Raw genomic sequence first — 27,077 nt, 5'->3', positions numbered from 1 at the left:
GGAAACTTACAAATGCGGTTTTTCATTGCCTTCCTCTGCATAGCGACCCTGGTATTCCTTGGTGGTCTCCCATCCAAGCACTAACCAGGAGCCGAGCCTGGTTAGGTTCTGATCAGGCTAACCAGGCCATCCAGGCCAGGGCAAAAGCAATTTAGGAATGGTTTTTTTGAGTAACAATTCCAGAGGAGAAAAGGATTAAAGAGCCCCTCTCCCCCTTGGAAAAGCAGCCTGGTGTATTTTTTTAAAAACTGAAAAACGATGGTAGAAGAAAATGTCAATTGTATGGGCTGAGCCATAAAAAAAAAACTAGTGCAAACTCGGCATTGTGCTGAGTCACACAGCAAGATATAAGGAAGTCACCTGATTGATGCTAAATTTTGATTAAAAGACAATCAAGGTAAAGAAGAATGTGCTCGATGCTTCTCAACAGCAGTTTTAACTATAATTGGAGATGGAATTTTTCTTTTTATAAGGCAAGTTGCCATAGTCTGCAGCTAATGAATTTTGAAGAGCAAGAACCTCACTGCTGAAATCTAAAATGGAAGGATATGGTCACTGGTCTGTATGCCAAACAAACTGCATCAGTTTTTCCATGGCCTCTAAATCAATTCAACACAGGGTTGTTTGTTTTTGTTTTTGGCTCAGTCAGAAGAGATGCTCCTTGTGTGTTATTTCATTTATGCATAATTGGCGCGTTACAGCGATACTGTTAGGAATAGCACAACAGAACCAGGTTGGGAGGGGATGAGAGGAAGATGGGGGTTGGAAGGGGTGAAAGTAATAGGTAACAATGCCACAAAATTCAAAGCAGCTTATGCATACAAGTTTGCAAGAACATAGGAAAAGCTTTGCTGGATCAGACCAAGATCCTACCTAATCCAACAACCCGTTTCCCCTTTCCTTTCTTGCTTTTTTTAAAAAAAGTCCCTAAATACTGTTTTTTTTCATAAGGAAGGTGCTCCATAGCCCTGAATAATTTTGGTTGCCCTTTTCTCACCTCTACAATATCCAAATGCAGCTACACCACATGCAAGGACATTACAACATTTCAACATCTACGCAAGGACATTAAAACATTAGCTATTTTATTTTTAATTCCTGTTCTAACATACCCAGTCATTTGTCCTTTTCCCTGCAGCCCTACACTGAGTTCACAATTTCATGGAGCTTTCCCCCCATATTCCCGAGATCATTTGCTTGTAACGTCACTGCCAGTTCAGACTCCATCATAGGAAATGTATGCCTATGTATATTACTTTATACCCACACCTACTCATGCTGTGTTGTTAGTCACTCACCCAATTTGAATAGATCTCCTTGGGAAGTTTCACAATATGTTTTGTGTTCTACCATCCTGAAAGAGCTACTTCCCTGCTCACCCACAATTCCAAATAATTTATGAACAAGTTAAATAGCACCGGGCTCAGTTCAGCTCCCTGGCACTAGCAACCACTCCATATCTTTTACAGTGTTTTTTTTTTTCATATATAAATTTTTATTGGTTTTTTAAAACTATAAATTCTTCATAATTTTAACAACAATGTAAAAATAATATCACAATCACAATTACATTAATTGTTGTCTTGATTACCATTAAACATAAAAAATAAATTGACTTCCCCATCACCTCCATCTACCTCTTAATAAAGTGTTATTATCCTTCGTTAACATATTCTGATCCTAGTATTAATCTCATTCTAAAGTTTCATGTTATATAAAATTTTACATTCTGGATCAGAGTAAAAAGTAACCTTCCATTTTTCCTAGATCTTATACATTATCACAATGATTCCTTCAATTCTCCCCTTTTCCCTAGTTTCTCCAACTCCACCAGTTCTAACATTTAAATGATTTAATCCCTTTATTCTGAAACCTTTGTCCCTTTCCATTTGGCTGCATAAAATTGCAGCCAGTATAACATAAATTTAATCATATTAAACAACATCCTCTCCAATATTTTAGGGATATTTCCTGTTTAATCGATCTTATTTCAGTGTAAATCATATCCCAGATCCATATCACAAGTCCGCCCCTTATAAAAAAAAAGGAGAAAAAACCAATATCCTTAGTACATTCCAACATTTTCCTTAAAGTAATAATCACATATTCCAGTATACTTTTATATCAATTGATAGTCTATAAAAGGAGGACTTGTTTACATAATCCCAAAATGATGTCTAAATCTTAATTCCACTACATCGTTAATAGCCATGCCACCCATCCACACTGTCAAAGCCTTCCAATCCAGCAATCATATTTAAATCAGTCCTTTAACCATGGTCTAATACTTCCTTCTGCAACTGAAATAAGTCAGTCAGGTATGGGAACAGGATTTCTTTATGCTCTCTCATTTCCTCAGACAGGGTATGTATCCAAAAATAATTCTTTCTGGGCTTCATTTCCATCATGGCTTCAATCTGTGTTCCTTGACCTGCTCTCTCCTTCCTTATATCCACACGTTCTTCCATGACTTTTTTAGATAAAAAGTCCATTTCTTGTATGTCTGATCTCTTTGTCACCAACTGGTTACCTTCTTGGACTTCTGTCTTCTTCTTTGTATCCTTGTATTCTTCCATGACTTTTTGGACAGAAGAATCCATTACTTGTATGTCTGTATTTGTGGCCATCATTTGAATTTTCATGACTTTTATATCTTCTGTAACCAGGTCCAACTTCTGATTACATACCTGTGATGATTGGTCAAGAGTCATCATCATTGAAATCAGTTGAGCCATCTGTGTTGATATCTGTTTTACTTGTTTAATTGTCGCCTCAGAATGTTTAGCAAGCATGTCCTGTACTTTTTTTTCCATGGTTAAATTCTGTAAAGTTTCCTTTAATTTCATAAGCCAGATCAGGGAGAGGTTCCAGACATTTACATATGTAACTTAGTTAAAAAATTGATGGTCATCTAGCAGGAGTCCATTACATGTAGTTGATAGAGAATATTTCATTGACCAGCTTAATATCTTTTTCGGGTTGAAGAAGTGAGTATTTAAGCTTAAAATAACTTTTTAAAGTTGAAAATACCAACGAGTTTTACCAGACGCTCTAGATCGGCAGAACCAGGAAGTATTCCAGGAGTTGCCTCATCGCGGACCTTCTATCGTCTCTTCTCTATGGTTGTTACCTTCAGGAATGGTTTTGGTGTAACACGAGTAAGACGAATTTCCGGTCCTACGACCTTCTTCCTGTTGATTTGCTTGTAGAACAATAGAGAGGGATATTGAAGGAAGCACAGAGTCTTCCGGTCAAGGAATCCTCTTTGTTGTAAAACGTGGCTGGAGGACCTTTTTTACCCCAAGCAAATTCTCAGAGGTTCCTCCCTCCCCTTCCTTTAAGAACGCGTCGGATTGGCAAATCTTACGTCAATCAATCAAGCTCGTTGTTTTAGTTTAAGTTGATCAGTTTGATAAGGCTCCTGCTGCTTTGTCTGATGGATCTCATGCAGCAAAATCATCCAGTTCAATTAAGGGAGAGAAACGGTTACCAGGAATGTTTTCTTCAACCCCCTGTTATTCGATAACGCCAGTGAAAAGCGAAGGATTGTTATCTACTCACTTGGGCGTCTGGAGGTGAGGTTTTAATCTTGATGTAGTCCTTATGATGTTTATAAGGTGCTGGAGGGTAGATTCTAAAGCCGAAGTTGCGTGCTGGCGATTTCAATCCCTTCGTGCCCACGGGATCAAACGTCTGAAACTCCGGGGGACTTAATAAAGCTTCCTCGGAGTATTCAGGAGATCAAACCGCATATATGGCTGCAGGGAATTCCTGCTTCTCAGCCCACTTGCACACCCCAAATTACACGCAAACTTGGATTCTCCCCAGGAGCCCCTGGGAGGACGTAGCAATCAGCCCAGCGTCAGCACCGGAAGCCTACAGTGTTTGTTTTAATGCTCTCTGCTTGATTGCTAACTTTCAGTTGTGTTGCCAGACCTTGTGCACTTTCTTTATTTAATTTTTTTTTAAAAAAATTCAATACAACATATAACAAAATACTCAACATACATACTTCATACAAAGCTAAGACAAGACATTAATCAGCCATTATTTGGAGCAAGTCTATAACCACCCTGCCTTCTATTGCTCTAAAAAACTGTTTATACATATAAGGTATAAAATATAGGCAAACCATAAGGGGAGGGAGGGGGAAAACAAGATGCACACTTGAGCTTGCAAATTACGATTGCCCGGATAACCTACAAGATTGCCTGGATAACCTACAAGAACTACGATTGCATTGCCTGTTATGGTATAACACCGCGTATATATAATGAACCTTATACTAAAAAACCTTACAAAACCTGATTATATTTATACTGTAAATTTAATATTATACTTAATCTATTCCAATATTGTCGTTATAACAAAGTATCTTAAAATACATGTATATTGTAATACTAGATAATTGTTATTAAACTACTATTCTATATCCATGTCTACTGTAACAATTCAACATATCATATAGCTATATACCTCTTCTTGCTTAGACAAGGCTTCTACTTCCTAAAGGAAGCCTTCTAGGTCTTGCTTGACTTTGCCCATAAAGCATGCCTGCATCCTCTTCGTTTTGTCAACCAACGTGTTGTGGTCAGAATGCCAAACAGAATGCCAGAACCTGGGAGACCCAGGTTTGAATCCCCACTCTACCACGGAAGCTTGCTGGGTGCCCTTGGGCCAGTCCCTCTCTTTCAGCCAACCTCCTTTGCTGTTGTGAAGATAAAATGGAGCAGTGAAGAACAATGTTGTAAGCTACTTCAGGTTCCCCACTGGAGAGAAAAGTACACCAGACTATGAAATGGCAAGAAGGAAAAATACGTGGTTTATTAAAATTAATGAAACTGTGCAGCATGCTCAAGAAGACCTAAAGCAGAATCCTTGTCCCCCTGGAAACTTGTGTGTTAGAATTTAAAAAAAGCAGACGCTTAACAGAATAATAGCAGTTTGAACAGTTCACAGCCAGGAGCATGGTATGAAATGCCTGCTTTTCCAACAACAGCTACAGGCAGCGTTCTGTTAAAATCAAACTAGACTAGCAGCTTGGTTATACAAACATTTGGAGATAATTGAACTATGATCTTTCAACCACTGCCCTAGCTTAACTCTGAAATAAACCAAAACCCACAGAAGCCCATGGCAACTTAGAAAAACACTCCAAAAATGCAGTGCCTCACACACTAAACCAGAAAGAAAAGGATGCTTTCATTTGAGGGGAAAACTTTCACTTACAAAATGGGCTTTGTGGTTGTCTAGCGAAGAGTATATAAAATCTCCTCCAGCTTCTACTTCACCAGCGTCTTGTTTTCTTCAATGCCATGTTATCCGCACAGAGACACATTCACACCCTGCCACCATCACAGCTCATCTATTTAACTCTTTCAACCACTGTTTAGCAGGGAAATTTATTTTATTTACTTCCTTTATACCCCCACCTTTCTCCCCAGTGGGAACCCAAAGTGGCTTACATGGTTCTGTCCAGTTTTATCCTCACAACAACCCTGTAAGGTTGGTTAGGCTAAGTGTGTGTGTCTGGCACAAGGCACCCAAAAAGCTTCCATGGCAGAGTGGAGATTCAAACCTGGGTCTCCCAGATCCTAGTCCGACTAAACTCAAGATACCTTTGTGACTCAAGGTGACTATACCTGTATCACAGGCAACTCAAAAGGCCCAAGTGGGCAGCTGAAGTGCACAATAAAAAGTAGGGGACTCTGCAAACTCCGTTATTGTTCAGAAAAGAAGGAGGGTGTTATAGACCTTTAGCTTGTGCCAGTTTATTTCAAACTCTGGAATAGGGAGTTGACTACTGGAATTAATGTTGAGCCTGTTCTTCTTAATACTAATAAAAAACACCACTACAACAGCATGGTGTGGTGGTTAGGAGCAGTGGACTCTAATCTGGAGAACTGGATTTGATTCTCCACTCCTCCACATGAGCGGCGGACTCTAATCTGATGAAACAGGTTGGTTTCCTCACTCCCTACACGTGAAGCCAGCTGGGTGACCTTTGGGGCTAGTCACAGTTCTCTCAGAGCTCTCTCAGCCTCACCTACCTCACAAGGTGTCTGTTGTGGGGAGAGGAAGGGAAGGAGATTGTAAGCCAGTTTGTTTCTCCTTAAAAGGTAGAGAAAATCGGCATATAAAAACCAGCTCTTCTTCTTCACAGAGTAGGTGCTTAATTCAGATACCCCTCTGGCTGAGTCAGGAAGACTGTTATAACAGTCATATATTAAGGGGGTAGGGAGCCAAGGGCTCAAAGAGGGTCTGTGGTACATCTAATATAAGTACACTAAGCTTAAATGGGATCAGGCTGTTTTTGTAAAACTGAGTCCCTTGTACAATGTAAATGCTTAAGACTGTCAATGAGTAATAAAGGTTGATGATATAACTACACTGAGCTTCCACATAAGGAACCTATGAACTTGTAAGAGGATTAATCAACTGTCATCCCAAGAAACCATTTTAACATGAGAAAGTAGGGTCATTTGGCACCTTAAGAGTGTTGGAGGCAAGACCCTTGTCAAGAATGTCTAAGAACTCTAGGAAACATTTTATCTTGATCCTTTTAAGTTCAAGCCCCATTTCCCTGCGCTATGACAAGGATGTGTGGCGAGTAGCATTGTATACCCTGTTAGCAGAAGATGTATGAGATGATAAAGATGGTGCTGTTACTTTGCAGAGTATCCAAGGTCCTGGACCATGCTGTTATCCATTTATCAAACTGTTAATGGAAAAAGGTTTGGCTCTAGGTGAAGGATTAAACCTTGGGATATAAGATCCAAGCAATGTGGGGCGACCACCTGGGAATGTTAGGATTCGTGGCCAATAAAGAGCTATAAGGATGACATCTGTCATCTTCTCCAATATTCTGTGGAACACCTCAGGTAGGGGGAAATGTACCCATCAATCTCCTGGGGCATTTGCTTGTCAGGGTGTCATTTCATTTGCTGGAAGACATCAAAATCAGATAAATTTACTTGGTCAATTGCCAACTTTCTGGTCCTGTGTGAAGTGGAGTTCTATCAAAGTCACAGAGTCTTTGAGGTCAAAAGCTGCTAAAAGGGACCATCTTCATCTGGAAGTGTTTCTCTTTTTTTTTATTCTGAGGCTGAACTTCTTGAAATTTGGCACATTCATCCTCTCTCCCCACTTCTGAAACTATAAAAAATGAGTAGAACCTGAATCAAAGTTGGTCCTCTGCAACCAGCTCAATTGCTCCTATTTCAAACAGGTGATAAATGGCTCAAAGGATCATTCTGCATCTGATAGAGGCACTCTGGGACCTCTAGGAGTCTATACGAACTTGCTGAAAGGGCTTGTTTTGATCTTCAAGGTGTAAATCTGAGAAACTGTATTCAGTGGTCAGACGTTGTGTGCACCCTAGAGAAAAGGAGGATTTGCAGTGCCTAATATAGAAATTTATGATTGTGTTACAAGACTGACACATATTCAGTGGTTGGGGAAAGAGAACGCACTGATAATTTGGGAACCTGAACAAACGAGATATTGATATCTCATGATCCATTTGGATTTAGAGAGACAAACATTAGTGTTCTGATCCAGTGAGGAATATGATATGGGCAGCTCTAAATCTGATATGGGATAAACACGTTCAAGCGAGGGCTGTAATCTTCCTTATGCTTGGCCATGATGCACAATATAGAGTTTCAGGAAGCAAACAATCTCAACCCCTGGCCATTGATAACTGCAGGCTTTTCAAGACTGCTGGATTTCATTAAAAAACCAAAAAGAAGGAAAACAAACAAGCAGAGTTTGCCCTATTTTTATTCACCAATATCTACAAATTGAGAGCTTAATTCAAAGCATCACCAGAGTAATATCTTTTGCCCTTTAAGTAATTTGAACGTATAATAATGAGAACAGGGAACCAGAAAAGGCTGGTTTTGGGAATATATGCAGTATTAGCTGAAATGACAAAAAGAGCAGATGTTCACAAAAACAGATGGCAAAAGGATGTATGAAAAGAATTATCGGATAACATATGGGACCCATTACAAAGACCTAATTAAATATTGGCATGGGGGATAATGTCTTGAAGGTGGTTTGTTTTTCCACATTTGGTAGTAATGCTCAGAGTTAAGGAATTTTGGTGAGACGTCCTTAAAGTTATAGAGGCGAGAGTAAGAGAGAGCAGCCCATGTTATCCCGGAATAAATCTCTTAGGTTCCTTCACAAAAGTGGTAAAATCTATGTAACTTATAAAGAATTTACTCATAATAGCACAATATCAGAAACAAGAAATATTACCCAGTAAAGAGATTTTGTTATGCAAGATATGGTTCATAATATATATATGGGGGGACTGTACACAAACTAATGCAAGAAAGGAAATAGCTTGAGATGATTTTCCTGGAAACATTACTTGTACTGGAACAAATTAAACCAGAAGGAAAATGCAAGAATGGAAATTTTACACTATAGATAATACAAGTGGGAACCTGCAAAGACTTGGTGGGGACAGCTTCCCCCCCCCCCACACACACATATACTCTATTTCTTCTTTCCCTTCCCTGCAAGCCCCCAGATCCCCCCTTTTCCGGCCTCCTCTTCTCCTTCCCACATACCAGCCAACCTATCTTTATCTGATCTCTTCTTTAGTTTTCCCTCCTTTCCTACACCTCTGGCAGCCCCTACTTGGGAAAACTATGGCACAGTTGAGAGGTACCAGTTGAGAGGTGCTGTACAGTGGGGAACCTTCAAGGGGTTGTGAAGGTACCTCATTTCCCACTGTATCACGTTTCCTACACTATTTCCTCTTTCCCTCCTCCTGGCAACCTCCATATCCTCAGCCTTCGCTGCTTCCTTCCTTCCCTCCTTCCCACCCACCAACTAACCTAACTTTTATCTGCCCCCCCATTTTAAGTCACATTTATTATTTATTTTCTTCATATACATACCACCTTTCTCCACAGTGGGGAGCAAAGCAGTTTACATCATTCTCCTCTCCTCTATTTTATCATCACAAAAACCCTGTGAGCAGGGGCAGACTGGGAGTAAAAAATGGCCTGGAAAAGGGAGGAAGAGGCAGCCTGCCTAACCAATTGGCCAGGTGCTGCTCAGGTGGACTGGGCATCACTTCCCGTGCCTTGAGTGGGTCAGGAGGTGCCTTTCCTCGCCTCATACAGGGGTTGGGCAGGCTAAGCAGGCTGCCGCCTCCCCTGCCTTACCTGGTGAGGACCAGAGCAGGCCAGATACCGCCATCTTGTTCGGGGCCAGGCAGACTGAGCTCAGCCCTTTTGAGCTGAGCTGGGTTGGCCTGGGTGACGCAATAGCCCACTAGGAGCCATCCCAGTGGTCTTAATGACCAATCCACCCCTGCCTGCGAGGTAAGTTAGGCTGATTCAAGGTCACCCAGTGTGTTTTCACAGCACAATGGGGATTCAAGGATCTTGCCTGAAACTCTGTCCACTACACCACACTGGCTTTTGTGGGGTGGCTGCTGTTGAACAGTAGCAACCAGCCAGAAATAGGTGAGTCATGCAAGTTTGGGGAGGGTGGTTGCAGGTCGCCTGGTGGTTGCTGCTGGGCCTGGCTCCAAGGAGTCCTTCCTCAAAGGCCAAAACAACCCTAGAAAATGTGCTGCTCCCTCCCCCTGCCTTTTACTAGCAGAAACTAAGCCTTGAATTCTGGCAAAACTGTTGTGATTGTATAATCAAGTTCTTAAAACTACAGGTGCTTATTTTATCATTTTGGGGGTTTTAAACCCCCCTGCAGTAAATTCATGGTGTGGTAACGGCCACTGTTCCAGTCTCCAGATTTAAGTATCCTCAGATTTGGCCAGTTTGAGAATTAGATATACTGATGATATTTTGCAATATATTTAATGAGATATTTGGACTTCTTGGAATAAGTAACTATAATGTTTTTGTTTCATAAGAACAAAAAGGTTATGTGCTCCCACCAGACTGTGGTGAAGTGCTGAAAATACTGTCTTATCTTTGTTGGGCAGCAAGCATTCCAGACATCATGCCTGGCAGGATTCTTTCATTCCAGTCAAACTGTAGGGCTGCTGGTTGGTGGACGGCTGGGTCCTTCTGTAAGGCTTAGATGGCTGCCATTTCTTTTTGTAGCATCTGAAATCTTTAGAACTGCAGTTCTTTTGAAGTCACAAAAGACTTGCATCTTGCTGAAATCATACACATCTCTTCTGATGATGGGCAGAGCTTCCTTTTATTTCATGTTTTTCCAAGATGGCATCCAATGAGTCTCCAAATAGCTTGGCACCAGATAAAGGAACATTTACCAGTGAAACTAGAAACCTGGATGATGCTCCCAGCAGTGAAACCAGATGTTCTGCAGGCTGCTACATAGGACATCGCGGCTCTGAATGAGAACTGCGCTGTCTGAGTCCACCGAAGAATCTGCCAGGAAAGTTGCGGAAAGAGATACTTTCTGAAGATTCTATTTACCTCCCTGGGAAGGTAGGCTTTGGATGTGGTTAGACTGCTAGTTTAAAGGTAAATGGCTGTGGGTGCTGCAAGACTTGCAAACGATGCTTCAAAACTCTTCCTTAGAGCTACCGCAGTAACATGTATCCCTTCAGATAGCCCATCAGAGTCAGTTGCAATTAATGAGTAGGAAAGAATACAGCCACCTGGCATTAACAAGAGGCATTCTGAAATTGCCCTTTACTGTTGGAGGGAAGATATACACTTGGCAGACAGTGTTATGTCCAGACTTAATACATGCAGAGGCTGCCCATTCTGTATGAATGAACTGGACTCAGCAGATTTCAATAAGTATCAACAAGTCTCAAATGCTCTATTCCTGAGCAAGGTGATTGAACAGGAAGCGGCTGAACAACGTCAGACATTCCTGGATGAAGTGGATTGTTCAGATCCTTTCCAATTCTGGTTTCAGGCCAGGTGAAACAGCCTTGACCACCCTGGTGGATGACCTGCAGAGGGAAATGGACAGAGAGAGTGCAACTCTATTGATTCTCAATCTCTTAGTGGCTTTTGATACCATCAATCATGCTATCCTTCAGCTGTTTCAGGCTGAGACTGGGAGGCACCATTTGTCGTGCTGATGGTCAGACCTGGAGGGTAGGTATCAGAATATGGTGCTGGGGAGCTGATGCTCAGCACCTTGGCCTCTGGCCTGTGGGGTCTTGCAAGGCACTATATTGTCCCTATGCTTTTCAACATCTACCTGAAACTGCTGGGGGAGATCTTCCAGAGATTCGGGCTAGGCTGTTACTAATATGCAGATAACACCCAGCTCTAACTCATGCTTTTGGTTGATCACAGGGAGGCTGCAGAAACCCTGAACCAGTGCCTGGAGACAGTTTTTGAGTTAATGTAGGCTAATAGACCAAAGCTTAAACCCAAAAAGATGGAAGTGCTACTGGGGATTAAGTCCTGACCCAGGATTAAAAGTATCACCCATTCTTGGTGGGGTTGCACTGTCCTTAAAGGAACAGGTCTGTAGTTTGGGGGTGCTCTCACACAGCAGCTGTGGCCAGGAGTGCTTTTTACCAGCTTCAACTGGTTAGCCAGCTACAGCCTTTCCTGAGCAAAAACAATCTGGTCACTGGTGCACGTCCTGGTTATTTCTAGATTAGATTTCTGCAACGCACTCTACATAGGTCTAGCCTTGAGAAGCATCTACTGGTGCAGAATGGTGTAGCCAGGATGTTGGCTGTAGGAGGCTGTAGGGACTATATCACTCCAGTCTTGGCCCATCTATACTGACCCTCAATCTGTTGCTGGGCACAGTTCAGGCTGCTGGTGTTGACCTTTAGAAGAAGAGTTGGTTTTTATATGTTGACTTTCTCTACCACTTAAGGAAGAATGAAACCGGCTTACAATCACCTTCCCTTCCCCTCCCCACAACAGACACCCTGTGAGGTAGGTGGGGCTGAAAGAGTGTGACTAGCCCAAGGTCACCCAGCTGGCTTCATGTGTAGGAGTGAGAGTAGGCTATCTTCTGCAGAGGAGCGGGCTCTGCTACTGGCTTACTTCAACTCCTCCAAAATGGCAGCTTCTGCATTCTGAGTGCCTCTGTGCATGGTAAACAGACTCCTTGCCATGAAGGAACCCAAGAAAGGGAAACAGAGGCAAAGAAGAAACATGACCCTGGAGACTCAGGGTCACAAGCTTCTTGGCTCTCTCCAACTCTAGTGGGAAAGGGGGGGGCAGAAAATAATTTTCAAAATAAAAAAGGTATCTAAAATCTCCAGTAGAACTCTCCTAGATGCCTGCTGTCTATTAACCAGCCCAGGAAGTCCCTTTTGAATACACAAAATCAAACAAATAGAAACAGCAACCACAAAAACTGTAAGGCCAAGTATCAATTCTACACAGAGAAATGCATTTTCTAACTGGTGCAGACCAGGTGTAAGCAGTGCTTTGCAGGATTTGATGGCAAGAGAGTTGCTCCCTATCCTAAAATTTGGGGATGTCAGCTACTCCATTCCTAGCGGCACTCCACCCTTGATCAGTCCTATTACTTGATGTGCATTTCAGAACTGAGGAGGAGACTTTGTGTTGATTGCCCCATACACAGGTGCCTTTGGTGAAGCTTTTTCATTGGCTGAAAAAGGAACATGCAGAAAAGAAACATTTGTCGTGTCAGGACATCACGACCCCTTAAAAGCAGAGTCATGCAATATATGGAGAGGGAGGGGGGAAGCAGGTTTTCTTTTCCAAACCAAGACAAGGACAATGCCACAAAAGAGAAGTACATTCTTATGATAAACTGACACTGAGGACTGCGCGACCCTTATTCTGGACTGTAAATAGCTAGCTATTATGTTCTAGAAACAGTGGGAACCATTTGATCAAGAAGAAAGCAGTCTATAAATAGATAATTAATACAGTGCTCTTTATAATTTATGTAGTGATATGGTATTAGCAAAGTACACGACCCTTTATAAAGTAAAATAATCTGAGTAATTTATAACCTGAATTTTGACCATTGGAAAGTCAACAAAATGAGAGGAAAGAAGGGAGAAGCAGGGCAAACAGATATTTATTTATTGCATTTTTATGCTGCCCTTCCTTTAAGGTAGATTGACAAATGTGGTTGTTCCCTTCTCTTTTTTATCTTCATAACCATCCTGTGAAGGTAGGGTAGGTTAGTCTGAAACAGTGTGATTGGCCCAAGCTCAAACAGTGAACTCAAGTCTTCCCAATCCTAGCCCAACTTTATAACCACTACACAGCACTGGCTCTCAAACAGTCATTGCTGTATTATGTAGTTTTGCATTATATTCTGCCTTTCTTCCCTCAAGGGACATGCATGAGGTCTCCCATCTAAGCACTAACTAGACACAGATCTGATTCACTTCAGCAAGATGGCTGTAATGTGTGCCCTTGCATGCTTAATTTATTCCTTCCAGAAAATTAGGAACGGATAAAAAACAAGGAATCTCTTTTTTCCCCCAGCTGGGTCAACTTCTGTTGGTGTTAAGTGCAAACAAGGTTTTGAGTTACACAGTATTTTGCCAGAAGAGTTTAACATAGTTCTGAACAGAGTACGATTGGCCCAGTATCTTTTGGGAAATGTTGCACCCTACTTTGAATCATAGGTGGTTTTCCACCTGGGGACAGGCTTGGGTGATTTCCCTGTTTACTGGTGCAGCTGCTGATAAAGCTTCCGCATGACAGGTTTCACACAGTTTCCCTGGTCCAGCCCTCCAGCAGTGGCCACCCCCCACTCAGACCACCAGGGCTTTTGCATTTTTTTTAAAAAAAATCAGTACTAGAATATCATTATATCGACACAACGTTATAACAATATGTGAAACCCATTGTATTGTGGATATACATCTTTCCCCTTATATCTCTGCAAAGAAAGATGCTAGAGACTTACTTTTAAAAAAACAATAAAAGCTGAGAATTCAGAGAACCTATTATACATATTGCTACAACTGTGTATCACTATGATGATGTTCTGGTACCTATTTTTATAAATATATATATATATATTTATAAATATAAAAATTCCCCTTGGGGGAGGGAGAGAGAGGAAATGGTGGCCATATGAGTGGGAAAATATGAATGTTCTACTACATTGCAACCATCCGGGATTTACTAAGATCTTCCCCAAAACTTCATAGCAAAGTAGGTTTGAGGAAAAACTGGAGAAAAACCGAGGAAACCCTGAGAGATTCACAAACTCATCATGATGCTGTGGGGAAGGCAAGAAACCCCCTCGCTTCCCAACAGCAACAGCATTGAAAACCTGGGACAGATAACCTGAATAAAAATAATCACCAAGAGCTTTTCTAGAATAGCTCCGTACCTACAACAGGTACATTAAAATATATGGCTGTAAGTGTTTTTAATCAGTTGGATCAAACAGGTAACATACTGTATCACCAACAAAGGGAATTTCCCCCCTAATATATTACACAGGTTAATGCTGTTTAAAAAAATGAATGCCATGTACTACATACGCGTATGTGCATGTGATTGCATGTGTTTCTGACATTCAATTTTTTCCATTACTTTGGCTTCACCAGACAATGATAGTTGGGTGAATTATCAGTTAATAAATGAGAGCCCTACAAGTCTCTAGGTTGCTTCTACAAGAAGCAACGTGAGGGCATAATGACCCTAAACTATTCTGGATGTGATCTAGAACCTCTGGTGGACAGCAACTGTACAAACTGTTTATTCACAAACAAGTGAAACAAAATTTAAACTGTAGCCATCCTTTCAGAAATGCCAAACCTAACTAAAAACTAAAAAAAGGCCATTTTGGCAGATACCCTCAAACAGTAACTCTGAAGCTCTTTGACATAATGAGTAATATTGCCCTGTACAGCTCAAAGAAAACTGTTATATACTTGTATGTTTATTACTTTTTCACTCTGCTACAATTATTCATTCAGCAAATATTCATTAATTATTATTCATTAAAAATATTCAGCAATTATTCATTCAGCAAATATTCATTCAGCAAACAAAATTGCTGGCTTTATGTACAGGAGCCACAGAATAAAAGTATCTGTAAAATTATACTGACAAATTTTAACAAGCAAATTGAGGGAGATGCACAGACCAATCTAATTGCATGAAAAATGAACATCTTTACATTTTATAAGCTTTGAGAAAACTGTGTTATTAGCACAAGAAAATGTGTTCGACAATATTGATTTACATAATGTTTATCCTTCTGCAGCTACTATATACAGCACAATTTATTTTGTGGAATCAATTATTATTCATTTAGTGCTACAATTAGTTTCTCATCCTGTGTGCCACAGATTCCCAAGACAAGAAATTAACCTGGGCAACAACTGGCTGATAAAGGTGGGAACAGTCATCAAGAAATTTGAACTAGCAACGGGTAGCAATACGTTAACTTCCAGCTTTACTGGGAAAAATAAATCCCATGACTTGCTGATAATAAATGCTTGTGTTAATCGTGAACATAAACACTCAAATAATTTATGCAAACAAATTTTTAAAGCTTCGTTGTTTAGCCAGGCTGATTTCTTCTGCTGCATTACAGTATCTCTAACTCTTTTAAAAGGGAGTAATAACAATCCATTTCATGAATCTCATGTCTTGCCAAAATCATCATTACCCCCTACTCACACACACACACACACACACACACACACCATGCTGGTCATGAGACATTCCAGAATTCCTACTAGAAGCACCAAAGGCTCAGCTCTTGGCATCAGTCCAACAACACAGCAATCTATTATGCAGGGTAGAAAGGCTTCTATTCAACTAGAAAACAAAGATTTCTGGCCTTCGAAAAAACAAAGTGGACCGATGCACCAAATTACTATACTGAGGAAAAGGTGAGTGGGCTGAACATACATTCACACTGCAAGCTGTTCGCACTCACCCTGTAACAAGCATTGAATCTGTAGGTGAGGATACCTTTGTCTGCGAAGAACAGGTTCAAGGTATGGCCCATTTAATCAATGAAGAATTACATGAACACAAAAATGGCAAAAGAAAAAACATGAAAAGGAGTCAACCTTTTTCCTGATTTTGGAACATTTTATTCACCAAACTGCTTTGACTCTGATTAACATAATTATCTCCACAAAAATTATTCTTTCATAGAGGGACTGAAAGAGGAACAGCAGATACTTTGACTAAGCAAAGTATTTAATGTGAGAACTGTTCAGAACATTTGGGGCTCATATTTATGCCAACTTCTTGTGCCTGGTCTCCTTGGGGTGTCACATCTAGCATCACTACCCAACAATGGTCGATTGTATTAAATGTGTGTGTGTGTGTGTGTGTGTGTGTGTGTGTGTGTGTGTGTGTGTGTGTGTGTGTAAAGTGCAGTCAAGTCGCAGCCGACTTATGGCGACCCCTTTTGGGGTTTTCATGGCAAGAGACTAACAGAAGTGGTTTGCCAGTGCCTTCCTCTGCACAGCAACCCTGGTATTCCTTGGTGGTCTCATTAAATATGTACATTATATTAAATATATACAAATCAAACTGCACTCTCTCCTTTTCTCGCTAACACAGACATAGTCAGGCAGTCATGCACACACACAGGCAGGCATCCCTCCCTCATCTTGGTAATTCTGTCTTCCTGCCTTATTATTTATCTAAAACATTTATTTATGCTGCCTTTCCATCAACTCAGGGGTCCCCCATGGCAGCAAGCAATGAAGACCATTAAAGCATACTTTATACCAGCACCCTGAATTGGGCCTGAAAGCTGATTGGAAGCAAGTGTAGGAACAAGACTGGAATGATATTGTCCCAATGACCCACTCCAGTCAGCATTCTGTACTAGCTGTAGCTTCTGAACACTCTTCAAGGGTAGATCCACATATAGCACATTGCAGCAGTCTAATGTAGATGTTTCCAGTTATCAGTATTTTGAAACTTCCCCAGATCTAGGAGTATGCATGCAGATCTTTGTTGTGGGATATGAAAACTACCACGGTGTTCTGCTATAATTTCAAAGAGGTCCTTGAAAAGAGATGGATGGGGAAAATCCTCAGAGAGGCAGCTCTAGATAATTAGTACAGCCAGAGTTATCTTCAGTTGACTGAATATATGTACCTTTCTTAAGAACATAAGACAGGCCCTGCTGGATCAGACCAAGGCCCATCAAGTCCAGCAGTCTGTTCACACAGTGGCCAGCCGGGTGCCTCTAGGAAGCCCCCAAACAAGACAACTGCAGCAGCATTGTCCTGCCTGTGTTCCAAAGCACCTAATATAATATGGCTCACCACCATATTAAGTGCTCACCATGAAATGCAAATGTGTTAAATGTTTCCTGCATGTGCTACTTAGATGACCGAATCTAAAGAGCAAAGTCCACTGAAATTGTTATAGGAACCCAATATATGGGAAATTATAATATTTAATTGTCCTATTTAATTATAATGTTCTAATGTCTTAACAAATTAATTCCTTTCAAAAAGAAGTTCACAGATGTTTGGAAACAGTATGGAAATTCTCCATGCAGTTTGGGTGGGGGCAGTCCACAGACCAGGCTGTTTTATACATGTTGCTTTGCTCAGTCACCATGCAGAGTTTGGATCAAGTAGGTACCCAGTTTTATGCAAAAGGGTCACTATGAAGCATCAACACAAGAAAGCACTGATCATCCCATAACACTCATATGTCTCCTATTACGGGCAACATATTTTTATCATGCTTCCTTATAAAAATCAAACAAGACAGAACCTATGCTTTTCATTTGACACATGGGGACCAAAAGCAGAGAGTGATCAGCCAACACAGACCAGTGGATTCAAAGGTGAAATTCTAACTTAAGAGGAAGGCAGGCTCCCAACATATGATATGAGGCCACCATAATCCCTAAGTATTTCTATGGTTTTCTGCTAAATCAGATTCCCAAACAATAAAAAAATAGGTAAAATGGGCCTCTCCAGGCCCATCCTGAATCCCATCTCTGAAGGTCTAGTTAAATATTACACTGTTTCTGGGTATGTAAAACCAGATACGTGTTGGGAGTATGTTTGGTGCTCCCAGCTATTCCTAAAAGTAAATTCTCAGGTGCATGGAGGTTCAATTCACACTGTACTCAGGGCCGTAACGGGGAAGGGAGGGGATGTGGAGGGCAGCAGTCACCCCTGTGGCATGGAGAGCAGCAGCAGAACTACCTGGCAAAGAGGCATCCGCTCCTCCTGTAGAAGAGGCAGTTCTGCCACCTTCTTTGCATGCCACGGGGCAGCAGTTGCCTTTCTCATCCCCCCCCCTCCAGTTATGACCCTGATTGGACTACAGTGCCAGGGAGATGCACAAAAAGTGTATTATGTAGTTATGTAGTTCTGTTAAGTCAGAAGGGAGTTGAATACAACTGTGCTGGAAAAACCTCAGGCCCAGAAGGGTCCCAAGGAAGCTTCAAACTTCCCAGTGATAAAGAGGAATCTACTTTACAGTATAAAATTGGTATAAAGATGGTGCTGCCATAAAGTGCCCTGACCTGGATGGCCCAGGCTAGACTGATTTTGTTGGATCTTGGAAGCTAAGCAGAGTCAGCCTGGGTTAGCACTTGGATCGAAGATTACCAAGGAAGCCCAGGGTTGCTGTTCAGTGGCAGACAATGGCAAACCACTTCTGTTAATCTCTTAATTTGAAAACCTTGCGGGGTGGTTGCCACAAGTCCGCTGCAACTTGACAGCACTTTCTACCACCAGCCAAAAAGTTCAAACTTGCCTGATCTTAAAAGATCATGGTGGAATATATAGGAGACAATGGACTAGAAGGTATACAGGACGTTATAAGCCACAAACAATGTCTTCGGCTGCATCTAGAAGATAACAGGGAGCTTCTGAAGTTACATGATGAGTTATGGGGAGGAGGATGGGGAAATGCATCCACTGGAAAACAAGCATGGCAGGTGGATAACTTTTAGATGACTGACACCCAACTGATTGACAGCTATGGTCTATCTGTATTGCATTATATTCAGTGGGAAGCACATTCCTCTGCACATTCTGCCCCAACTAGTCTTGTATCAGTGGACCTGGACTGGAGCAAGTTTTATACGCTGTGCTCGCAAATCAACAAAACTACTAACACAATGCTAGAAGCATCAGCGGAACAGCTTGGGCAACTGGAATGGATGTATCCTCTCCAGCCCCCTAAATTGAGGGCAAAAGGGAGGGTTCTGTTTGCCTTAAATGACATCACCACAAAGATATATGACTGGCTATGAGGGTCACGATGCTGTCATATTCATTATGTAATCCCAGATGGGCTAGGTTTATGCAAGAAATCACCTTTACAAGTTAATACACAAGGAGACACGCTAATTATAACGACTTAAAATCACAACATTTACAATAGTAGTTAATATTTATTTATTTGTTGCATTTTTATGCAGCTCATTCCTGACCAGGCCAGGCTCAGAGCGGCTCATAAAAATGCAATTAAAATAACCATAAATCCACAATAAAAACTAATTATATCAATTAAAACCCAGGTTCCCCTCAACCCATCAGCAGCATACAAAAAACAATGGACAATGACGAGAAACCGTGCAGAGGGAAGGAGGGAATAACATAAATCCAACAAAATAAATAAGCAAAAAAATCAACCATACTAAAAAGGGACCGAGGGAAGGGAAGGGAAGGGAGGGCAGCAGGACCAAGACCGTCACTGTCCACCATATGCCTGGTAGAACAGCTCAGTTTTATAGGCCCTGCTGAACTGTTTAAACATCAGAAACATTCACAACTGGTAATTCAGGCACTTGTCTGTCATAATTCAAGACAGTCAGTCAGAGGGAAGAGGGGCACTGTGGAGAAACTCAGCAGATATGTAGGTGGTAGGGATGTTTATTAATCAGCAGAGTTGCACACACCTTGCCACTGAAGACTGCACAGGTAGATCCGTTTTCCACAAGATGTTTACACCAATAACGCCGTTGTCTCACTGGCTTGAAAAGAGCTTTGATTTGAGCTTACAGATGTGCAACTGCTCCTGTCTGCTTCCTGTTCTGCTCCGTTAAAGTCATATACGTGCACACACACTGATCTATATATACATTCATATACACCGATCTACATACTCACCTCCATTCCTGTAGTTAACAAAAACTCCACCTCTCCTTTGGAAAATGAATCCAAAGACAATGAATCCCAGAAAGAAGCTTGGCTGCTAGAAATATCTGGAAGTCCACATGCTTTTAAGCACAAGCTTTTAAGTATCCAAGCTTTCTTTCTTAAATTAAAAAAAACCCTGAAATCTAAACCAGCTTTCTGGTTTAGAAGCCATATTCTGAATTGTGCAGAAGACACACAAATGCAAGTTAAAACAGAGCATCTGGAAACTCTCTTTAATACCACATTTCAAATTTTATTTGTTGTCCCCTTTCATATTGTTATCTGTATTCTGTTCCACAGTCACATTTATAGTCTAACTCATTCCAGTATTTTCCAAAGTCCTCTATTATTCCTGTATACACAATCCTCTGATATGGAGAGGAGGATGGCGAGTCACAGCCTAGTAATGCCTGGAACTGACACATTAAAGCTGCTTAGTCATCCCAGATGTTTCCCCCCCCCCCCCAGCTTTAAATGCTAAGCAAAGAAGTGTTTTGGCAGTTAAAGCGGGGTGGGGGGGAGAAATAATTTCCATGACTCACGCAGATCTGTTTTGCCACTTATAACCCACATGTCTGCCATCCTCATGGCACAGACAACTGTTTTTGAATATAAAAACAATGATAAATCTTCCTGCACAGCGGGATTAAAATAGGGGGGATTTTAGAGCAGCACCATGCCACGGACAGCCCTGTAACCTAAACACTATAAAGAACTGTAATCAATTTAATCCCACTACTACCGACGCTCCCCGGGCAGCTGTTTGTGCCCATCACTTTATTGCTGAAGTCAGCTTTATTCCCAACAGATGCATCACATCCAGTTGTTGTGAAAATTCTGGTGCAAAAGTGAAACAGTAAGATATTGCCACGAAACTTCGAGAACACGTCTCAGTTGAGTCTGGATTCCTCAAAACAAGGCCCTTGGAATATGCCAGAATTTTAAAGTCATTTATAAATTTGCTAAAGCATACACGTGAGAGAATGAGAGCTATCCTCTTCCAAAAAGTTTCTCTTCATTTTTGCTAGTGACCAGGACAAATTGTCACATATTTCTGTAGAAAGTAAAATATGTTGGGCTTCTTGCAACTTGGCTACAACTGTGGTAGAGCAGCTATATCTTAAGTTTCCCACACTGTACCTCAGTGTATAAATCCCCTGCCTGTTCTTTCTCAACAATTAATCCTGTTCCTTTTTATCCTGGAACTTACTGTCTTGCCGGAGCAGTACGTTCCAAAAGCAGGAACAGATCCTTGACCTGGTCATTCCCACTCACGAAACAGCACTCCAGCACCACAAGCATGTTGTGTGGAAACTCCGAAAAGCCTTGACAGCTGATGGGGTTTGGCCAGTTTGATATTTTGAGACGCATTTAATTCTGCATTCTGCTGCTTAATAGTACCAAGATTTCACATCATCCATCGCACGTGTTCATTACATATTCAACTAAAGAGTGATGAAATAGGGAAGTGTGAGATCTCTCTATTTCTCAAACCTTCTTCTGTTTGCTATGAGTGAAACTGTTGTTAAAGCTGCTAACATACCTTAACATTTTGTAAAACTGCTAGTTAGGGTTGCCAACATCCAGGTGGTAGCTGGAGATCTCCTGCTATAACTGATCTCCAGGCAATAGAAATCAGTTCCCTTGGAGAAAACGGCCGCTTCGGCAACTGGACTCTATGGCATTGAAGTCCTTCCCCTTTTCAAACCCCATCCTCCTCAGACTCCATCCCCAAAATGTCCAGGTATTTCCCAACCTGGAGCTGGAAATCCTACTGCTAGTTGGTCATCCCTGGTTTAGATTCAGGACAGGAAAAAGGCCAACTTACCTTCAAACGTATAGGGCCACAGGTCAGTAGGCGAGCACTCATTTTACAAGTAGAAGGTTTCATGTTCAATCCCTAGCATTTCATGTTAAAACCCAGATTTAAGGTACAACCCTTGGAAAGACCTCTAGCTGAATTACCAAGAACTACTGAAAAACGAAGTACACAATACTGATTGATGGGCCGACGGGTTGACTTTGCATACAGCAGCTTCACAAACTCTTAGATGTTGTTGCTCCTTTTCCATTTTGAGGGAGGTGGACAAATGGGCTGTTAATCAAAGAAACATACTTACTTTGCCAAGTGATTCATGAGCAAATGGAGCATGTGTCTGTTTTTCTCAGGGAGTCTGTGTACTAAGCTGTGGATTTCTGAAATTCTGGATTCTTGATTCTCCAGTTCTGCAAGATGACAAGATACACTTTTCAGGACACAAAGCACAATCCCAAATCACTGGATTTCTCCTCACTCAATAACTGTAATATGCACCAGATACAAGCACAAATAAATATTAATATTGTAAAAAATAGTAAACACGGCCAATGAAATTTTTATGCAACACCTTGAAAAGCTTTAATTCTTCCAAATCATCATATGGTAGCAATTCTGGAGAACCAAGGGAGTATTTTTTTAAAGCATGTGCTGATTTATCGATAAAACGGAAACACATTTTAAAGATACAGCTTTACAGCCTTACATACAAAGTCATTTACGACTACATCAGAAGACAATAAACAACAGCATACTCTAGTCTAAGGGAATAATGTAATGAAAATGCAGTGTAAAAATCAATAACTTCTATTTGGATCCCTTGTCCTGCGACGGCTGCAAACCGCGGCGTCGCGAGTCCTCTTCCCCCAGCAGCACTTACCGGTCTGGGGGACCGTCCACACTGGGGAGCCGCCCAACGAGGTTTTCCCCCACCGTCGCAGGAGGGAGAAGGGGGGATGAACCGCGCTGAGGCCAGCTATTCCCCGCCCACACTGCTGACTCGGGAGGACGGGGAAGGAGGGAGCTGCTCGGGAGCTGGGAGGAGCAGGCGGCCGGTTGGCGTCTTACCGCTGCATCTTCTCTTGCCTGCAGTCAACCCGCCCGGAAGAGGAACTTGGCGAGGGACCTCCCCGCAGCCCCCAGGAGGGCTGTAGACAAGCCTGGAAGGGGCCGACGGGGGGGGGGGGCAAGGGCCGCCGCCTCCCCAGCGTCCCACTGACCAGCTGAGCAGCGGGGGAGCCAGGCAGGGAAGGGGGTGGGGCAGGTGTAGGCGGGCGTGGTTGCCGGAAGCCCCAGCCCAGCCTTTATAGGATTGGAGGGAGGGGTTTAGGGGGAGGCCCCCTGTAAAAGGAGTGTGGGAGTGGAGCCGAGGAGGATAGGCAAGGGAGGGCAAGCTCCGTATAGCCCACAACCCTGGCTGACTCGGACGGAGAGGACAGTTCAGGCTCTCAGAACAAGTGGTCTGAGGCCGAGGAGACACCGCAGGAGCAAATGTACGTAGAGAAGTCGCCCCTAGGGGGCGCTACAGGGTGCCCTGGGCCCTACATCCCGAGTGGAGGAAATCTTTACTAGCTCAGCTCATCCATTCCAAGCATAGGGTAGCAATCCTGGCAATCTAAATGAGTCTAACATATACACTAATTCACTCACATTTTCCTGATACAATGAAATAGAGTTAATTCAATGCATCACCACATCACAAGAACACCAACATGGGACATCAAAGTTGGAAAACACTTGGCCCTTATAATCCAGAACTACTTGGATGCAACTACACTTTCATCCAGCAAAGTAGCAAATCAGGTGAGAGATAAAGTGAGAGATAAAGTGAGAGATAAAGACGTAACTTGCATGTCTTCAGGGATGTTTTAGCCGTTATTTATACAGAGCTGGTACAGCATAGTGGCAAAAAGACTGAGCTATGAATCATGGAACTCCCCAGCTTCAATAGTGTGTACATGCCATAAAGTCACAGCTGACTTATGGTGACCCTGTAGGGTTCTCAAGGCAAGAGACGTTCAGAGGTGGTTTTGCCATTGCCTGCCTCTGTGTGGGCTGAGAGAGTCCTGAAAGAACTGTGACTGCCTCAAGGTCACCCAGCAGGCTTCATGTGGAAGAGTGGGGAATTGAACCCGGTTCTCCAGATTAGAGTTTGCTGCTCTTAACCACCACACCATGCTGGTTTCATTAGGTGACCTCAGACAAATAATTCTCCTTCCACCTCAACTCCCCCTCCCCCAATCTTGAATACAGGGATGATAATACTGGCTTGCGTATCTGTCCCTACATTTGGAGGTCATACTACAAAACATCTTTACCCTATAAGTGTATGTCGAATTCCGAGAAATACTAAAATAGAACTCTTCTGAGGGATTACTTGACACCTCTGAATTTCTTGTTGCTTCAAATTGGCCTCAACATATAATAAAAATAATAATAATAATAATAATAATAATAATAATAATATCTGGTTGACCACTGTGGGTAAAAGGATTTTGTTATAGATGACCTGGGGAAGGCTGTTTTCTTACTTGTTTCATCCTCTTCCTCACAACTACTTGGATTACTACTTTTGTAACTTCAATGCAGCTTCCTGACCTATTCGACATTCCCCTTCTACCTCCAATTCTCATAAAAACAGACATGTCTGCAAGGATATGAAAGCAAACTTCAGTGTTAAAACAGCATGAATGGCTTAGCATTGATTTCTCAAGTCAGATACCACAGTGAAATGGAGACACACCTACCACCAACACAACAAGAGGGAGGAACCTCTTTTTAGGAATGCTTGAACACTCGTGAGTTCAGCTGATGTTCTGATTGTCAATCATGATTAAAGAACAGATTTATCATCAAGCTGCTCAGCCATTCACACCTGTTTGGTTTGAACAGGAAGAAATTTGCATAAGGTGATCAGTGGCTGAGAGTTGGCTTTTGCTTCCCCACACCCACACTTTGCAGCATCTCCGCCCTACAAAGCTGTGATGCAGCAAAGTTTCCCAAGCTGGAGGTCAGAAGCCATGTCTCAACTGATCCTCCTGACTACCCTACCCCTTGGTGAAGTTTCCTGTGAGTAGGATCAGAAGTGATTCCCTGATCAGCTGAGACTTGGCTTCTGATCTCCCACCCTGGGAAGCAAAACCCACAACCTGCTGAGCAGCTGCTTGAGTTGTGCAGAGATTAAATGAAGGGATCTGGGGCTCGGCTGACCTCCGACTGTGGCATTCAGAAGAGGCATGTTTGGATGGCAAATGTGATTGCATAGAAGTTCTGAGCATGCCTACCTCTGTTTCCAATCATACAATCACACTTTAGTCATAAAACATTGTTTGCTGACAGCAAGTATCCAAACAAGAGCAACTGCTCCTGTAAGTTTGGCAAGCAAACTCTTCCATAACATCTTGGCACCCTTTTACTGTAGGAAGCACACAGCTAACATGTCCTCTTGCAATTACAATTCCATTCCTGCTCGCAGAAGTTCCTTAAAAAGCTAATCCGTGCCAATGAATTGCAATGGGCTAGGAAGTTACATTCAGCCATTCCACCATCTCCTCCAAGAGGTTGTGACGAAGTACTTACTTGCTGCTTTGATGAAGCTTCTTTGAAACTGATACATCATGAGTGGCCCTGGGAGCATTCTGGGATACAGAGAGCAAAGGGGAGACAAATCAGAGCAATAAAGAGATGACAGAACGGCTGAAATGCAGTTGGGAGCCTGCCATTATCATAAATCCTTCTTAATCATATAGGGCACAGCTAAACACTGCCAACTCAGCTAGCTTGCTGCTCTCAACAAAAAGATGACAATATCAGAGAGAAAGAAAGACTTAATTCCCCATTTCCGTTTAATTAAAATCAAGCAACATCTCAAAAGTAGCAAAATAAACACTCTTACATAATTTACATATATATATATATATATATATATATATATATATATATATATATATATATATATATATATATATATATATATAAAAACACATCCAGGGAATACTCCAAAATGGAGTAAAAAAAATCACCCTGCAAATAAGATGACAATTATCCCTATAAAGACTTATTCCAATTTTGTTTGGTCAAGAAAAGGTAATTCTAGTAAAGGACAGGTCAGGCAGTATCAGATTTTTACCGGTAAAATTTCCCAAACTGCTGATAATCATCCTTAACCCCCAGCTTAATTATTATTTTATTATTATTTTTTACAAAATTTATACCCCATCTTTCTGCCTTCTCAAGGGCCACCAAGGAAGCTAACAATTTAAAACATACATGATAAAATCACATTTTAAAATCATTAAAACCAACCCCTGCCAAAACATATCATCAAAACGATTAAAAACAGTTTCAATACATACAAAGACATAAAAACATCCTCAGTCAGCTTATTATTATCCCTTCACTGTTCATTCGTCTGGAGAAAATGCCAAATAAACAAAACAGTATTGTGGTTTTGTGACATTTTATGTCAAGAGAATAAAAATCTTAGCAAAGAGGCATATACTTCGCATGTAGCGAAAACACGGGACCTCATTAAAGGGAAGAAAGTATCTCTTGTTTTCTTTATCTGAGTTTGGCAGCGGTTGCCTAGTTGGGGTGCGTTTGCACATTTACTCTTCCTAGTTGTTCACATATAAGAGAGGACTAGGATGACCAACGGCAGAATTCTCAGTTCGCATTAATGTTTCAGTCTTTCTACTGAGGGCACAGTGTTCATAAATCTGATTAGCAGTCACATATAAAGTCCGCTGCTTAAAGTTGGGTCATGGCAACTAGATTATTTTTAAAATTTTCTTTTAATATTTAGTGAATTTTAGTTTCTTAAATATTAAAGGTAAAGGTCCCCTGTACAAGCACCTGGTCATTCCTGACCCATGGGGTGATGTCACATCCTGACATTTCCAAGGCAGACTTTGTTTGCGGGGTGGTTTGCCAGTGCCTTCTCCAGTCGTCTTCCCTTTACCCCCAGCAAGCTGGGTCCTCATTTGACCAACCTCGGAAGGATGGAAGGCTGAGTCAACCTTGAGCCGGCTACCTGAAACCAACTTCCGTCGGGATCGAACTCAGGCCGTGAGCAGAGCTTTTGACTGCAGTACTGCAGCTTAACACTCTGTGCCACGGGGCTCCTATTAAATATTAAATATTAGTCAAGAATTTTAACCAGGTATTGTCTTTTTTAAATCTATGTAATCTTTTATCTCATGTATAGATGATACAAATGTTTTACTGGCATAT

General features: G+C 41.7%; 1 protein-coding gene across 3 annotated transcripts in view; it reads right to left on the bottom strand.

Annotated features, from left to right (window-relative positions):
- ARHGAP26 (Rho GTPase activating protein 26) overlaps window positions 1-27,077 on the bottom strand; it is a 357,153-nt gene that overhangs the window by 104,535 nt on the left and 225,541 nt on the right. For all 3 annotated transcript variants that reach the window (XM_056851135.1, XM_056851143.1, XM_056851152.1), the window contains exons 16-17: window positions 25,425-25,483; window positions 22,150-22,255 (exon numbers count right to left, since the gene is read on the bottom strand). In XM_056851135.1, the coding sequence (XP_056707113.1) occupies window positions 22,150-22,255; window positions 25,425-25,483 (165 nt within the window). The remainder of the gene's footprint in view (window positions 1-22,149; window positions 22,256-25,424; window positions 25,484-27,077) is intronic.

Source organism: Euleptes europaea, chromosome 1, assembly GCF_029931775.1.
Source record: "Euleptes europaea isolate rEulEur1 chromosome 1, rEulEur1.hap1, whole genome shotgun sequence".
Classification (NCBI taxonomy): Eukaryota; Metazoa; Chordata; class Lepidosauria; order Squamata; family Sphaerodactylidae; genus Euleptes; species Euleptes europaea.
The sequence above is the reverse complement of the archived record's forward strand: the minus strand, read 5'-3'. Positions and strand labels throughout refer to the sequence as shown.